This window comes from Galeopterus variegatus, unplaced genomic scaffold (genome assembly GCF_000696425.1).
Source record: "Galeopterus variegatus unplaced genomic scaffold, G_variegatus-3.0.2 Scaffold46, whole genome shotgun sequence".
NCBI classification, from domain to species: Eukaryota; Metazoa; Chordata; class Mammalia; order Dermoptera; family Cynocephalidae; genus Galeopterus; species Galeopterus variegatus.
Window position 1 is genome coordinate 111,522 of NW_007726157.1, and position 16,083 is coordinate 127,604.

The 16,083-nt window shown below is 34.8% G+C and overlaps 1 protein-coding gene across 1 annotated transcript in view; it reads left to right on the top strand.

Moving 5' to 3' along the window:
* The window catches only part of AKAP9 (A kinase (PRKA) anchor protein 9), a 136,932-nt gene that overhangs the window by 56,598 nt on the left and 64,251 nt on the right, over positions 1-16,083 (top strand). The window contains exons 13-17 of the mRNA XM_008572140.1: positions 3,628-3,742; positions 4,207-4,405; positions 9,664-9,760; positions 11,899-11,991; positions 14,866-15,225. Of these exons, the coding sequence (XP_008570362.1) occupies positions 3,628-3,742; positions 4,207-4,405; positions 9,664-9,760; positions 11,899-11,991; positions 14,866-15,225 (864 nt within the window). The remainder of the gene's footprint in view (positions 1-3,627; positions 3,743-4,206; positions 4,406-9,663; positions 9,761-11,898; positions 11,992-14,865; positions 15,226-16,083) is intronic.

The window sequence follows — 16,083 nt, forward strand, 5'->3', positions numbered from 1 at the left end:
TGACTGTAGTATTTGCTGCTTTCTGAGAACATTTTCTTTCTTTAGCTTCTGTGGCTTTTTAAGCCTCCATTGTGGACTTTGCCCACCCTGTTTATAGTTACCAAGGATCTGTACTTGATCCTTCTCTTACTCTGTATGCTGCTGTCATCCACTTTCATGGCTTCCATATCTGTTTGTCTAGGTCACTCCTTACTTCTGGGCTGTAGAGTCATATTTCTAATTGTATATCTCTACTCAAAAGTTATTTAGGTATGTCTCAATCAACATATTGAAACTTGAATTTATTAACTTCTTTCTCTTACATCAGCTTCTCCTCTCTTCTTAGTTTTGAAGAATGACATCCAACCAGAAACTTGGGGATTTTAGATAGTCCTCTCCCCTGACCCCTTACCCACTATATTGAAATACACTCTAAAGGGAGTACAAGAGAAATGAAACACACACACACACACACACACACACACACGTTCTCATTCAGTTATCCAGCCGATAATTCTTATTTGCTGATATATGCCAGATTATTCTGTGTACTGGGAATATGGCACTATACAATATAATTGAAGTCATGAAGCTGAAGAAATTTATAGATAATGACATTTATAACTAATTCAAGGAATGTGATATACATATATAAAATAATTATCCAAGGCAACATTTAATTAAATGTTTGGAAGAGAAATGTAGATACTTTTGGAATTAAGCAAACAGATAGATGAATGTAGGCTGAAATAGTTAAGGAGAATTTCGTGGAGGAAGTAGGACTTGAATTAGACCATGAAAAATGTGTAGGTTTTGATTAAAAAGGAGGAGGAAGAATAGTATTCCAGGTGGGAGAAGTGATATGATCAAAGTCTTGGAGGTGTAAGTGTGAGGTATGGGGACATATTGCTGAGAGAGCGATGGACCCTCAGATTAGAGAGGAATAGATTGTACCCAAGTTTGAATGCCAGGCTGGAATTTTGTGGACATTAACAGGCTGATGGAAATTTGTGATCATAGTCTAGACCTAATGAAGTTGAACTTTTAGGGAGATTAATATGGTGGCAGTGGGAGGTAGGAAAGAAGAAGGGACAGTTTATAAGATATTTTAGGGAAGAATCTAAAGAATTTGGTCATCAATGTGGAGGAAAAAGGAGAAAAACAAGGTCAAATTTTTTTTTTTTTTCATTCCTGTATCAATGTAACTTGAGCCTTAGATGTCTTTACAACAGGATACAGTGTATGGGTTTGTTGGGGGTTCCCAAGACCACTCCCAGGTTTGGTTATTTGCTGGAAGGACTCATAGAACTCAACATATAATTGTATTTAAGGCTAAGATTTTTTACAGCAAAAGGATGCAAAGCAAAATCAGCTGTGAAAAGGTTGGAAAAGTCACATGGGGCAAAGTCTGTAGCAAAGCGGGCACAAACTTCCTCTCCCAGTGGAATCACAGGACATACTTTAATTCTTCCAGCAGTGTGTTGTGGCAATATATGCAAAGTATTGTCTATCAAGGAAGCTCACCTGAGCCAAAGAGTCCATAGTTTTTGATTAGGTATCAGTTACATAGGTCCCCTTTGCCTTAGCATGTACCAAAACCCAGACTTCCAGAAGAAAAGCATGTGTTCAGCATAAAACCTAGTGTTTGCATAGTCTAGGCATAAGAAGCCACATTTACCATTTAGGCAAAATTTTATATTAGTGTAGGGAACTATTTACCAGTTAAGTTCCCAGTTTCCAGCCGAGGCCCCAACTTGCAAGCAGACCTTTCTAAAGATAGTCATTCTCCAGATTGCTGTGTTAACTCTTTTCTGCACAATGAATGATAAATAAATTTTACATCTTAACACAGTAAGTTAGCTACAATTGCAGAGGCATCCCAGAGTTTGTTGGGATCAGAGTAAGCACTGCAATATATCACTGCCTAACCTTTTAGTTTCATCTTCTAATTTTCATTTTAGCCATACAGAAGTACTTAAGAGTTTCCCAAAAGCAGCCTAATCTTTCACACCTCTGGCCTTTTCACGTGCTGTTCTTTCTGCCAAATACTGCCCTTCTCCCTCCAGTCTGCTTGGTTCGTTCCTACTTGTTCCAGTTGGTTCAGATGTTACTTCCTCTGTGTCGTCTTCTTTCTTGTCTTCCTAGACTTTGACATTTCTTTCTCTGTTCCCTTAGCATCTGTTCAAGCCTGCACTTACTGCACTTATCTTTTTCCATTATTTTAAATACTTGATTTACCTTCTGTCTTTCTTCCATGTTCCCATCGCTCCTTGTACAACTTGCATTTGCATCACATTACTTTTGTATGTTACCGTTATTTATTTATTCTTTTGCTTCTTTCACTGGGTTCTAAACTCTTCAGAATCAGGGAGTTTTCTGCTTGTTTTTTATTTCCACCTCTTAACACGGTGGTTGTTTAGCCCATAGTAAAGGCTTAATAAATGTTTACTGAACGATAAGATGAAAGATATAGAAAGGTTGGAATGGAAACTTAAGAAGTTACCTGATGTTCTTTATTTTCTCTGGGAAGTAAGAGGCAAGGTCCTCTGTTGAAATGTGCGTAGTGGGGAGTAGTGGGGTAGCGGACCTGATTAGACTAGTGACCAGCTGAAACAGTCTTCATAGGAAATAGATTTTATCCTGTTGCTCACCTGCTTCTGTGGTTTCCTTTGTGCATCTGGTCTAGCATGTTGAAACTTTTTCCCCTTACTTTTCAGGTCTTCTGTGATTTAGATCTACCTTATTTATCTAGTTTTATTTTCCCCTCCTTATCCAAATTAAACTCCTCTCAGCAAGATCATTGTCTTTACCTCTTATGGTATAGGTCATTCTTTCACCAATGCTCTTATACTTTCCTCCTTATAGCCTTTCCAAATCATTGCCAAAAATGATTGAGGCCCAAATAAAATTTGACTTGCTTCATAATAACGCAGATGCACATTAGTCTTTCGCCTGTGTCACTGTCATTATAGCCAAACTTCATAGGTTAGCACTTCTCTCATTGTTTAATTTTACTTCCCCAACTAGTTGATAAGTTCTGTGAGGGCAGACATTATTTTACTGATTTTATATTCTTACTCTCCCTTGTCACAATGCTGGCCACATAGTAGATTATCAAATATTTGATAAATGAATAGATTAATACACATATGCATCTGACATATTGCCAGCTAGTTTAATAGTTAAGAAAATAAGCAGAGATTTATCTGTTTTCATTATATTCCTTCCTTGTGTTTACCTAAAGAGCAGTATACCGTTTGTTAGTTATGTGATTGCATATAGGATATATCCAGAGATGAATTTATTGTGTATGAGTTGAAATTTCAAAGACCAAGTCATATTATAAATATTGTTATGAGCTTTCTACCAAAATTCTGTGAAGCACCTGTTTTTATAGTAAAATGAACTTTCTTCTGGATATCAAAGAATATTACTAATACAATTTCAGTGCTCCAAAGGGAATAGGATATGAATTGCTGTGTCAAAAGAGACCATGAAATAACTTAGAAGGGAAAATATTTGTATCAGAGTGTCACAATTTTAGGTGACTATGGACAAACATCTTAAATGCAAAGTTGTTTTAATAAAGATTTCAAAGTACTGAATTATATATTTATGTCACTGCTTTTCTTCTGTTGTTTTTGATAGATTCCAGGACATCAAACAAACGGTGTAAAACTTGAATTTGCAGAAGAGAACCTATCAAAAGAAGAAACAGAATTTTTCTCAACCCATTCTCAGATGATCAGTTTGCAAGACATGGGTAAATTTTGATTATATACCACAATGTGGTGTTTTTATACCAAATATTTAGTAATTTGCTTTTTTACTTTAAAATTTGAGATAACTTAGTGACCCTGAGCATTTCACTGTAACCTCTCTGGTCCCTACTTTCTCATTCTTGAGATGAAAGGTTTGAACTGCTCATCTCTGGTCCCTTTCTACTTCTATATTCTATGATTCTAAAATGTTTTAAATTTAAAGATATAAAATGGTAGGACTTAGGGTTTCTACAACCATGATAAGATAGAATAAATGATCTTGAATTGCACTATTTATATCTTGTTTTCATCAGTTGGAATGAGTTCAAACTGAAACCTGAGTTATTACCACTAAAAAACCTATTTTTTCAGAGGAATGAGTATTTTCTGCACACACAAATAATTGTGGTATTTCACTAAGAAATTTCTATTGAAATGTGCATTTTCTTCTATTCATATGACACAGACATCAATCATAAAGGCAAGTTATCTTCTCTGGAAGATATTGAAAAAATTAAACAACTCGAAGAACAAGTTCAAGAATTAGAAAACCTTATATCCTCTTTGCGGCAACAATTAAAAGAAACTGAAGAAAACTCTGGGGCAGAGATCCATTGCTTGCAGGAGAGGCTTCAAGCAGTTACTGAGTCCAGAGTTCAGCCAAGGTATCCATCTGCTTATAACATCCTTCAACAGTATTTGTAGATTAGTAACAATCATAGTATCATTTGGAATGGTTATTTAAAGAAAAAAATGAAACTTAAGCAAAGTTGCTTGAAAGACATAGGATGTAACATTTTCAAGAAAGAGAAGATAATTCTATATCTTTGAAATGTATGAAATATTGTTGGTGTGAACCAAAAACATTTTATTATATGAATTTTACTTAAACTTTTATAAAGATGCTGGTTGTTATTAATCTGGATTAAATCAGGCAGTGTGCGAGTATTTATTGTTTATTCTATGCCTAGTCTTTGCTACTTTGGTGTGGTGAATACCCAAGGAGTGTAAGATATATTTGTACCAGTCATGGCTCGATTTCCTCCATGTGGTCATCTGATGCTCAATTTCTCCATGTCCAAAGTAGAACTCTGGACAAAATTTGCTCTTCCTGAAGCCATCTCCATCGTGACCCCCCTTCTCCCACGCCTCTCTTCTGATCTGTCAAGGAATCCTCTTTCTCTACCTTCAACATACATTCGAACTGCACTGCTCCTTACCACCCCGCTTGTCCCTGCTGCCATCATCATGTTTCACCTGGATTACCCTAACTTCTCCCTAAAGTCTGTTCTTAACCCAGTTAACATGGGTGCTAAAACCTTACTTTTAAATTTTAAGACAGATCATGTTATTTCAGTGCTCTTCTATCCTTACCTTACAGTTACTTGCTAGGTCCTACATGATGGGTCCCCTTTACCTCTCTGATTCTACCTCCTATTGATTTGCCTGTCTCTTGCTATTCTCACACCATACAACGTTTTTGGGGTCCTCAGACAAACATATCAGTACACTTCTGCTTTAGGGACTTCTCATCGGCTCTTCGTTCTACCTAGTATGATCTTTCTCCAGATATTTGCTTTCCCAACAGCCTCATCCCCTTTGAATCTTTAATCAGTGTCATGTTCTCATGAGGTCTTTCTTGATCACCCTATGTAAATTAAACTTGTTCCCTAGAACTCCCTTACTTCATTTTTTCTGTATTACTTAGTGTTATCTATTTTATCTGTATACATACATTATAGAAGGGTTCTTCAAAAAGTATGTAGAGGGCCGGCCTGGTGGCGCACTGCTACAGTGCGCCGCTTGGGAGCGTGGCGGCGCTCCCGCCGAGGGTTCGGATCCCACATACAGACCGGTTCCTGCTCACTGGCTGAGCGAGGTGCGGGCGCAACACCAAGGGTTGCGATCCCGTTGCCGGTCCCGGTCCGGTACGGGCACGACACTGAGGGTTGCGATCTGTTGCCGGACACGAAAAAAGACAAAAAAGGAAAAAAAAAAAAAATATGTAGAAAAGTAGAATTAAAAGATTATATGAATCTTTCCTATACTCTCTGTGTGTGTGTATGTGTGTGTGTGTGTGTGTGTGCATGCACACACATGCATGTGTATGTGAGGTTTCTGGAAATGTAGGCTTACTTTGCTGATCCTGCATTTGAACTTCTGCCAGTTCACCACTCTCTCTCAGAGTTTCTGTAATACTCAGTGGAAATGCGTTGATATTAACTTTCAACTAAAACCATTAGTTTACTCCCACACCCCCCAAAAAAGAGTTTTACTCACCGCCGTGCTCATTCTTACTAGCAGTAATGAGTCAAAGTTATTTCTTGTAAATATCATCACTTATTTTGGACACAACTGTAACATAGTTTGAATAAAGAGTATACTGTTCTGTGCAGGTTAACTTGAAATAGTTTAAGAAACATAACTGAGTCATTCATTTAACAAATATTTGGTGACTTCATGCTGGAAACCTCTTAGAGAAATACTATGGGATGGAAAGACCATGGGTTTTAGAGTCAGGTAGACCTGCATTTGACCTGATTTGACCTTTTACTGGCTTTATGATCTTGGGCAGATTATTTAAACTTCTCTAAATAATAATAGGGATAAAAATAATTACTCTTAAGATTGTGAGGGTTAATAAAACAGTAATTGGGAAGCGCCTTGGCTAGATGCTGTGGAAGAATTAGATACATATATACTGATGGTGGGAATGTAAATTAGTACAGCCATTATGGAAAACAATATGGAGGTTCCTCAAAAAAAGTAAAAATAGAACCACCATATAATCCAGCAATCCCATTAGTGGGTATTTATCCAAAGGAAAGGAATTCAGCATATTGTTTTTTTTTGTTGTTGTTGTTGTTTTTTTTGTCTTTTTGTCTTTTTCCGTGTCCGGCAACGGATCGCAACCCTCAGTGTTGCCCCCGTACCGGACCGGGGACCGGCAACGGGATTGCAACCCTCGGTGTTGCTCCCGCGCCTCGCTCAGCCAGTGAGCGGGAACCGGTCGGAATTCAGCATATTGAAGAGATACCTGCACCCCGAGGTTTATTGTAGCACTGTTCACAATAGCTGGGATATACAATCAACCTGAAAGTGTACATCAGCAGATGAATGGATATGCAAAATGTAGAGTATACACACAATGGAATACTACTCAGCCATACAGGAAAAAAAAATGAAAGCCTGTTATCACAGCAACATGGATGAGCCTAGAACACAATATGTTAAGTGAAAATAGCCAGGCACAGAAAGATAAATACCACATGTTCTCACTCATATGTGAGAGCTAAAAAAGGTGATCTCTTAGAAGTGGAGAGTAGAATTGTGGTTACTGGAGGCTGAGAAGAGTAGAGGGTTAGGGCGAAAGGGAGAAGTTGGTTAACAAGTACAAACCCGGTGGCGCACTGCTACAGTGTGCCGCTTGGGAGCGTGGCGGCGCTCCCGCCGAGGGTTCGGATCCCACATACAGACCGGCCGCTCACTGGCTGAGCGAGGTGTGGGAGCAACACCGAGGGTTGCGATCCCATTGCCGGTCCCGGTCCGGTACGGGCACGACACTGAGGGTTGCAATCCGTTGCCGGTCAGTAAAAAAGACAAAAAAAAGGAAAAAAAAAACAAGTACAAATCTACAGCTAGATAGGAAGAATAATTGTTTAGTTGTTGTGCTATAGTTCTAGTGTTTTATAGTTGTGCTAGGATTCTATAATTAACAATAATTTATTGTATATTTTCAAATGACAAGAAGAGGAGTTCAAATGTTCTCAACACAAAGAAATGATAAATGTTTGGGGTGATGAATATGCTAATTAGCCCGATTTGAACACCACACATTGTATACATGTATCAAAATATTACTCTGTAGCCCATAAATATGTCCAATTTAAGAAATAATTTTAAAAAACAAATTAGATGTATATAAAGTAGCCCTTTCCTTCCAGGGACTTCAGTCTAATCATTGAAATAATAGTTACACATAAAATAATTTTTAAAAGGTAACAGTTGGGGAATATAACATAATGATATAACTAAAGTGCTGAAACTTAAACCCATGTCTGTGGCATTTTTCACTGCACGTTTCTGTAGTACTGCCTGTTGGAGTGGTACTGGGGAAATAGAAATGAAGCATGAATATTGTGACGTTGTGTGATTGGAGAAATGTTGGGAGCAAAGAGAAAATAAAGGGAAAAGCAAAGCAAAGGGAAAACTCAGAGATGACCTCTTGTTTGAGTTTAGAGAGTATGGAGAATGATGGTGCATTAATATAAATAGAGAAATTAGGCAGGGGGAGTAGGAGCTTAATTGTAGAGGGGAACAATGAGTTCAGTTTTAGCCTGAGTATTTTTTTTCATCTGGGGTAAACACTTTCAAACACTATGAAACTTGCAGAATGAAGTCCCTGTGGACTAACCAGAACTTTTTGGAGTTTGTGTCATAATGACTGGATAGATAATCAGGAGGGTTTTCTAGGCTATGAAAGTAAGAACCAAGACATAAAGCCAGAGATCAGAATAGTATATGCAAGGGGCAGTGAGGAAAACAGAGACAAAATAAGAAAGATAGAAGAACCAAGAAAGGGCAGAGAAGGAAGACAAGGTAAATGAGTTTTTAGCAACATAGGATGAACATAGAACATGAATAGGTAATTTACAGCAGGAGAACCTTACATGGTCAATAACATTTGAAAGAAAGCATAATCTCAGAAATAAAAACATACGTTTCTACCACAGTTTTAAGATCGTTACCACTCTGTTGTTGAAGTTTTGAGAAAATACTTAAGTGATACTGTGGTGAGAGTAAATGTAATATAACTTTTTAGTGTATCGCACTGTATTAAAGTTTCAAATATTAAGCTTCACAGTTTCTTATAAGATTTTATCACATGGAAACATCCATGGAAGTGCACAAAGATATATTTGAGCAGATCTTTGTTGCAACATTGTTTGAATAGTGAACATTTGGAAATAATCGAATGTCCTTTAGTAAGGGGATTAGTTATATAAATTATGAAATAGGATGATGACATAACCTGTCTCTGTTTAATTCTGGATAGAATGAAAGGTAGGAGAGAATAGGACAAAGAAGGGTGTGTGGACAGGAGAGTGGAATGAAGAAGATGGTATGGGCACACATGGAAATGGGAGTGAGAAATTATGTTTGTCAAAAATGGAAATTATAGTATGCTACTTTTAGCTTTTTACCACAGTTCCTACATACTAATCTTACCTTATTATTATGACCAAAGTTAAACATTTGAAGAAAAAATTTTAACAAAGTAGTGACTGCTTCTAAAACAATACAGAATACAGACATGAATACCAAAAGATATATGAATAGATTAGTGACTATTCCAGAAGTGACTGTGTAACTTAGGAATCATCTCCTTACCACTACTGCTCCCCAGTTCCACTAGAGATACAGTAATCATTGTTATTTTTGATGTGTATTCTCCCAGACTTTTATCTATGCATATACACGTATACGAGGGTACTTCAAAAAGTTTGTGGAAAAAAAGTAGAATTAAAAGATAATATGAATCCTTTCGTGAGTTTTTTGAAATATCCTCATATATTTTAAAATGAGTTTTTAATAAAAGTAAGATTTTACAAAGTTTTTTTTACTCAATAACATATCTTAGGTAACTTTTAAAAAGTCAGTACCTATAAACAGCTCCATACATTTATTGTAGACTTTATAAAATGGCATAAAATTTAGTGCTCTGTTAATAATACTCAATTGTGTTACTTTTAAGTGGAAAAATTAGTCAAAAATATGATATGTTTACAGTACCTATAACTGTTGACCTGTCATTTTTGTTTCCTGTGCCCCAGTACATATTTTATGCATGGTATAAATTTTGGACGAACAGTAAAACACACACAGAACTCTATTTCTTTTATCCTCTTTTATTTATATTTAGCTTTTCCACTGATTCAGTGGTAACTACGGAATCTGATGTATGGAGAACAGTGTGCCCTGGAATTTGTCAAAAAGAGAATATTGATGGTACAACAGAGGTATTATATTTTCAATCGTTATCTTCAAATTGTTATGTACACTGATTTTATTTTTCTTATCATTTTTGTGTCTTTGGTTTCACAGTTATCCAATAAATTGTTATTGAGAAATAAGCATACTAAGTATGAGGATATCTTATATAAAAGATCCAAAATGTATAAGTAAAGGAATTTCCATATCATAGGAAAAACACAGAGAAAGTTAAATTTGAGTTTTATTTTCCCCCTGAATGTGTTATAGTTTAAAATTTGTCTTGCTTTAACATTTATGGGCTATGTAACAAATCAGTTCCAGTGCCCTGGCCAGCATAGCTTTCTCTTCCAACCATTGGAAATTGGACCCAATTCAATAGGCTGGTATAATGGGTGGGGCCTCCTCTGGCAGAAGCCATATGATATGTAAAGAAAATTATGCTAAGTGAAACAACAGGCACAGAAAGAGAAATACTTTATGTCTTCACTCATAATTGGGAGGTAAAAAAATAAATTGAAGGAAGGAAAGGAGGGAGGAAGGGAAAGAGAGAGAAGAAAGAGAGAGAGGACAAACATGGTAATATGTTGAACTTTCAGAAGGAGAGAACAGAACTGAAGTTAGTAGAGGTGGGAAAGGGGGAGGGAAGGGGATTAGCGAGAAATTGGTTAATGGACCCAAGGAAGAATTACGTTTTGTAATGATGAACATGCTAATTATCCTGATTTGGTCATCACACATTGTACACAGGTATTGGTATTCAACTCTATACCCTGCAAATATGTATAATCAATTGTTTTAATTTTTTTAAAAAACTCATCTTTTACACTGCATGCCATGTATCTAAACCACCCTCTGCCTCTCCTTGATATTGTATTATTCCCAGTGTCTCAAACCTGCAACTGCAAAACCCTGGTCTTCACTCAGTAGATTCATAGCTCCTAAGTCTTAGGGAAAATAAAGATTATTGCCCTTCCTTATTCTGGATACAGAAGAAAGATGTTAGCCACATCCTCGATTTTTCTACACGGATATTGGTTTAATGAAATTCATAGAGTTGGTAAATAAATAAATACTTTCATGCTGAGAACATGTTTATGTCTTTAAAAAGTTTTATTTTTTTTTCTATTGATAAAAGTAATTTGTATTTGTAGAAAATTGGATACTATTAATAAGTACCAAAAAGAAAAGAAAATTTGCTTATTTCATGAGCAAAGATAGCCACTGTTTAACTTATTACTTAAAATGAAATATACATACATAAATATATCTTTTTTTTTTAATAAAACATTTATTGATTACCAGGCCATGGAAATAATGTCAGTGCCTTTGGACATAGGGTTTACTGAGCAGAATCACTGAAAATGCGATTGAAGTCACATTCATCCACCTGCTCACTGTGTGATGTTAAATAGTTACTTAATTTTGGGGACTCAGTTTCCTTATCTTTAAATTAATAATAGTAGTGTTTACTTTAAGAATTGAATTAGCAGAGGTAATGGGCTTAGAACAGTGCCTCTTACCTCTTAGGTGTTCATTAAATATTAGCTGTTATTAACTATTTATGGGGCATGTATTAATTTTCAGAACATTTCATATATTTTATTTTTGCAAACTTTAGAAGATAAATAACAGCTGAGGAATTAGGGCGCAAAAGAGGCTAAATGACTTGCATGTCTGAGGAAAGTCTGTTTTCTTTGAAGTGAGAAATTCCCTAAACAACATCCTGGTTTCTCTTTGCTCTAACTCACTCTGTTCCTGGAGAGGCAGAGGTTGGTAAATTTGGGACGAATAACTGTGTGAGGTTGGCTCATCTCTGTCCTTCTTCCTTTGGGGAGAGAACATGCAGCGAGTACAACAAAAATATATCTTATTAATTTAAGTATTCTTATCCCACCTTGGAACTATATGTTAGTGATTGTAAATATGTTAATATATTTATCTTTGCATCTTTAGTTAAGTTCACAGTAATAAGTATACTTATTTGGTAGAATTACTCACTAGAATTATTTTAATTAAGAGAAGAACTGAAAATTATTTTTTGCTTACAATATTCAGAAGTTTTCTAAGAAATAGTGATATTTGGGGGATATTTGAAAGTAAAAGTTAAAAAATAAGTGGTGTATAATTAGTGTAAATAAATGTCATATTTTGCTTTTTAATTTAGTTTTCTGGTGAATTTGGAGTGAAACAGGAAACAAATATGGTTAAGTTGCTAGAAAAACAGTACCAAGAACGATTAGAAGAAGAAGTAGCTAAGGTAAGTTTATAGTTTATCTGGAATTTTCTTGGTTTATATTCCCTTTGAGCCTTCAAAATACATAGACTTATTGATGATATGTACTTATTTTTAGTTATGTTTCATATATAGCTCCTCTTTAAGTTGTCAGATAATGATATCACCTACAGTTGCCTTTAAGTGGAATGTTCTATGATTTTTTCTTTGACAGAGCATTCTTCTCTGGATGTAGAATAGTAATTAGAAATTTTTCAGAATGCCAAAACAAGTCTTTATATATTTGTTACCTTATGAAGGAGTTTGCCCTTCCTTAAAAGTGGAGGAAAAGGCAGGAAAAGAAAGAAAAGGTGGTTGATCTTCAAATATTACCTTTGCCTAGCTCCACCCAGAGAAGTTACTGTGATGTTAGATAATGACTACAGATACTAAAGGGGAGGATTACCATTGAACATTAGCTCCTGGCTAAGTGGAGGAGTTGATCAGTGTGACTTTTGCTCATCTCTGTATCCTTAGCCTCTATGCTCAGAGTTGTTCTTTTAAACTCTTGAATATTAACCATATAACCTAGTCTACTGTTATGGTTTCATTTTTTTAATCTTTATATTTCCTTTCAAAATGCATATTCCTGATTGGATTTTAATGTTGGAACTGTTGAGTAATGAGTTTGTCCTCTTATTTATTTTTTATAGTATTTCAACTATTATAACAATCCCAGTAGAGTATATGCATTTTAAAGGGGGGAGGATTGACAGGATAATATAAAGGAAATATATAAGGAATTAAGGAAAACATAAATCAGATGAGGAGGTCAAGACCCAGGGAAATATCTGGGCCATAAGGACTTATTTATTTATTATGTCTGAGCTGAATGGTTAGTTCATGGAGATCAAAATAAAAAGTGAGACACCATCATTTTTATATAGCTCTCATTGTCTAGTTCTTAGGAATGGAAGTTTTCTCTTGTATTTAGCTCTTCCAGAAATTTCTCAAATAGAGTGTTATATCAGGGCATCATAGTATAATAAACATGAGGTTTGATATTGCATATACCATACTTTAAATTCTTGTTCTTCTGGTTTAACTAGATTTAAACCTTAGGATAGTTCCTTAACTTCTGAGTCTCGGTTCTCTGTATATTAAAAAGAGGAGAGTAATAGGAATAATAATAATTCTTGTAAGGATTTAGTGAGCTGATGCATAGAAAGCACCTAATAGATCAGTTAATAAATAGTAAAGACTTAAATAATATTTTTTAAGTAGTCTTATTACTGTGATGATGGTAGTGATATAAAGGTGTTTTGTAAAGCATCACTCATCCAAGCTGACAGCAGAATACCAAAGTACATTTCAGTGAAAACTATTCTAAAGGTGGTCCAAGAGACAACACTGGGTGGCAGCTTTGTTCTAGAGTAAAATAGATTGTTGACATTAATCACCAGTACTTATGGACTTAAGCTATGCCCTATACCCTTGAGATATAGGAAAAGATTGAGAACTATTTTTCTAAAAGCATGTGCTGTATAGAAGAAGCTCAGTAGGGGTAGTGATTCTTAGTATAGATCACATTAGATTTCTGTTGTGATTTGGGTACATACTACTGAAAGTAGACATTTATTTACATTTCACTTCCAGGCAGTATTCTGGGTGCTGGGGTATGGCAGAGAAAAAAGAAGATGAACTCTTTGCTCTCATAGACCTTACGTTCTAGTTGGTACAGATAGACAACATACACATAGTGATAAGTACTGTGAAGAAAAACAAACCAGGGAATAGGATGAGGAAAGTCCCTTGAGAGTGAGACGATGTTATATAGGGTTGTCATGGAAGGCAATGTCACTTTATAAGTGACATTGCCTTGATCTTATAAAGTGACATTAGAGAAGATGGGAATTGAAATAGTTATTGATGTCGTTGGTTCTCAGAGGCTTAGGGATTTGTCAAAGCCAAGGCTGCTGATCAGAATTTCTAAGTACATGTGCTAGGGGGGAATAAAATAAACAGGGATTCAGGATCATATTTGTAGTGGAATGTCAAATTGAATTAGAATGAAATGTATAATCATACTTATCAATCTTGCAAACCAAATGTCCCACTTCTGGGAGTTTATTTTGAAGAAATAAGAAAGGATATGCACAATGATATAATTACAAAGATATCATCACAGTGGTGTTTAAGACAGTATAAGAATGCAGTCAGTCTGAATGTCCAACTATAGAGAGTTGGTTGAATAAACTTAAAACACGTCTGTATATGAAACTTTGAACCCACTGGAAATTTTATAGAAATATGTTTCTTGACTTGAAAAGATATTTACTATAGTTAAGCTATAAAAACCATTACAATATTAGAGTATGATCTTTTTTTGTAGGAAAATACATATCTATATTTATATCCATATGTATGTAAAGTAGAGGAAGAAGGTTTCAAAAAGTATTTGCTAAAGTGTTTATAGTGACTTTTCTTGGAAGAGAGAAAGATAAGGGCTTTTATTTTCTAATTTTTGTACTGAATATTTATTGGTGTTAAGGAAAAAAAATTTTTTATGTATTTTTTATTTTAAAAAGACAGGCAATAAAATAAATACTTTGATATTAGATTGATTGAAAATAGAGAATCTTTATGTCTGTATCACTTTATTATAGGATTTCTTTTTGTTTAAAACCATGAGGCCATGCTTTTTTAGAATTCATATAATTTTATTTATTTATTTATTTTTGGCAGATGGCTGGTACGGGGTTCTGACCCTGTGACCCTGGTGTTATATAAGGCTGTGTTCTAACTAACTGAGCTAACCCGCCAGCCCTAAAACTCATATAATTTTGAGTAGAAACTTGCTTTTTAAATTCTTGCTGGTATTTATAAATCTAATCGTTCTTTGTTTGCTTTATTTTTTAGGTCATTGTGTCAATGAGTATAGCTTTTGCTCAAAAAACTGAATTGTCTAGACTATCTGGGGGGAAAGAAAATACTACATCACCAAAACAAGCACATGCTGTCTGTCAGCAGGAGGAACAACATTATTTGAATGAAACGAAATTGTCTCAGGGTCAAGTTGGTTTTCAGACTTTTGAGTCAAGGGACATGAAAGTTAAAGAAGAATTTAAACCACTTAGTAAAGAGTTAGGAGAAGATAGAAAGGAAGTTCTGTTATCAAATAATGATGATCTTGATGATATACTAGAATCAAAGGACCATGAACTGACTATTTCAGAAGAAATGTTCTCCAAAGATAAAACATTCATAGTCAGAGAATCTGTAAGTATGCCTTCTTGAATATAAAAAACTCATAAAAAATTGTGACTTCCTTCACTATAAATATATTAGGAGTAATGACGCTTAATGAAGGAGGAAAGTACCAAATCCACTCTTAACTTATTATTCACATTATTAATGTGTTTTATTAATGGTAAGGTATGTGAATAAGTGAGTTAATGTTATTATTAAATAAAACAAATCTGGTTTATAGTCTTACAGACATTGTGCATGGTGGAATCTCATTGTAAGTTATACCTACATTAATTTTGTTTCAACAAATTCAGGATTAAATATACTACAATTTGACAATATCTGAATAAAAGATTTGGTTAATTAAAAATAACAGTATAAGGAAATAACTACCTATCTAAGAAGACCATTTAAAGCGTTTTATTATCTCTTTACTAATTAATGGAAGATCTATTCTGTGTCTATACCTCAGCTATTTGCTGCCTTTTACAGAAAGTGATAAATTCTACTTTTAAAATATCTAAATTCAATTTTTAATTAATGTTCAGTATAAGTTATGTCTTATTTAGAGGTATATTTAAATAAAACTGTCAAGTCTTTATGGAATGCAAAACTTGTGGTGTTCATGAAAACCTCTTTAATTTACCAGTAAGTGTTCAAAGTAGAGTGATTTAAGTAGTGTCTCTTTAGTAATTGATCTACTCATAGAACTCATTAAGGACCTCTAAGCATAAGAAACTGGAATATAAAGCTTTTATTTCCAGATAAAATCTACTGGTAATTTTTTCTTATTAAGCAGTTGTCCATAGTACTACGATAACCACTGTATAATATCGATTAAGTAGGTAAAAATTCTCATGTTTCACAAATTTAATTTTAAAATATAAA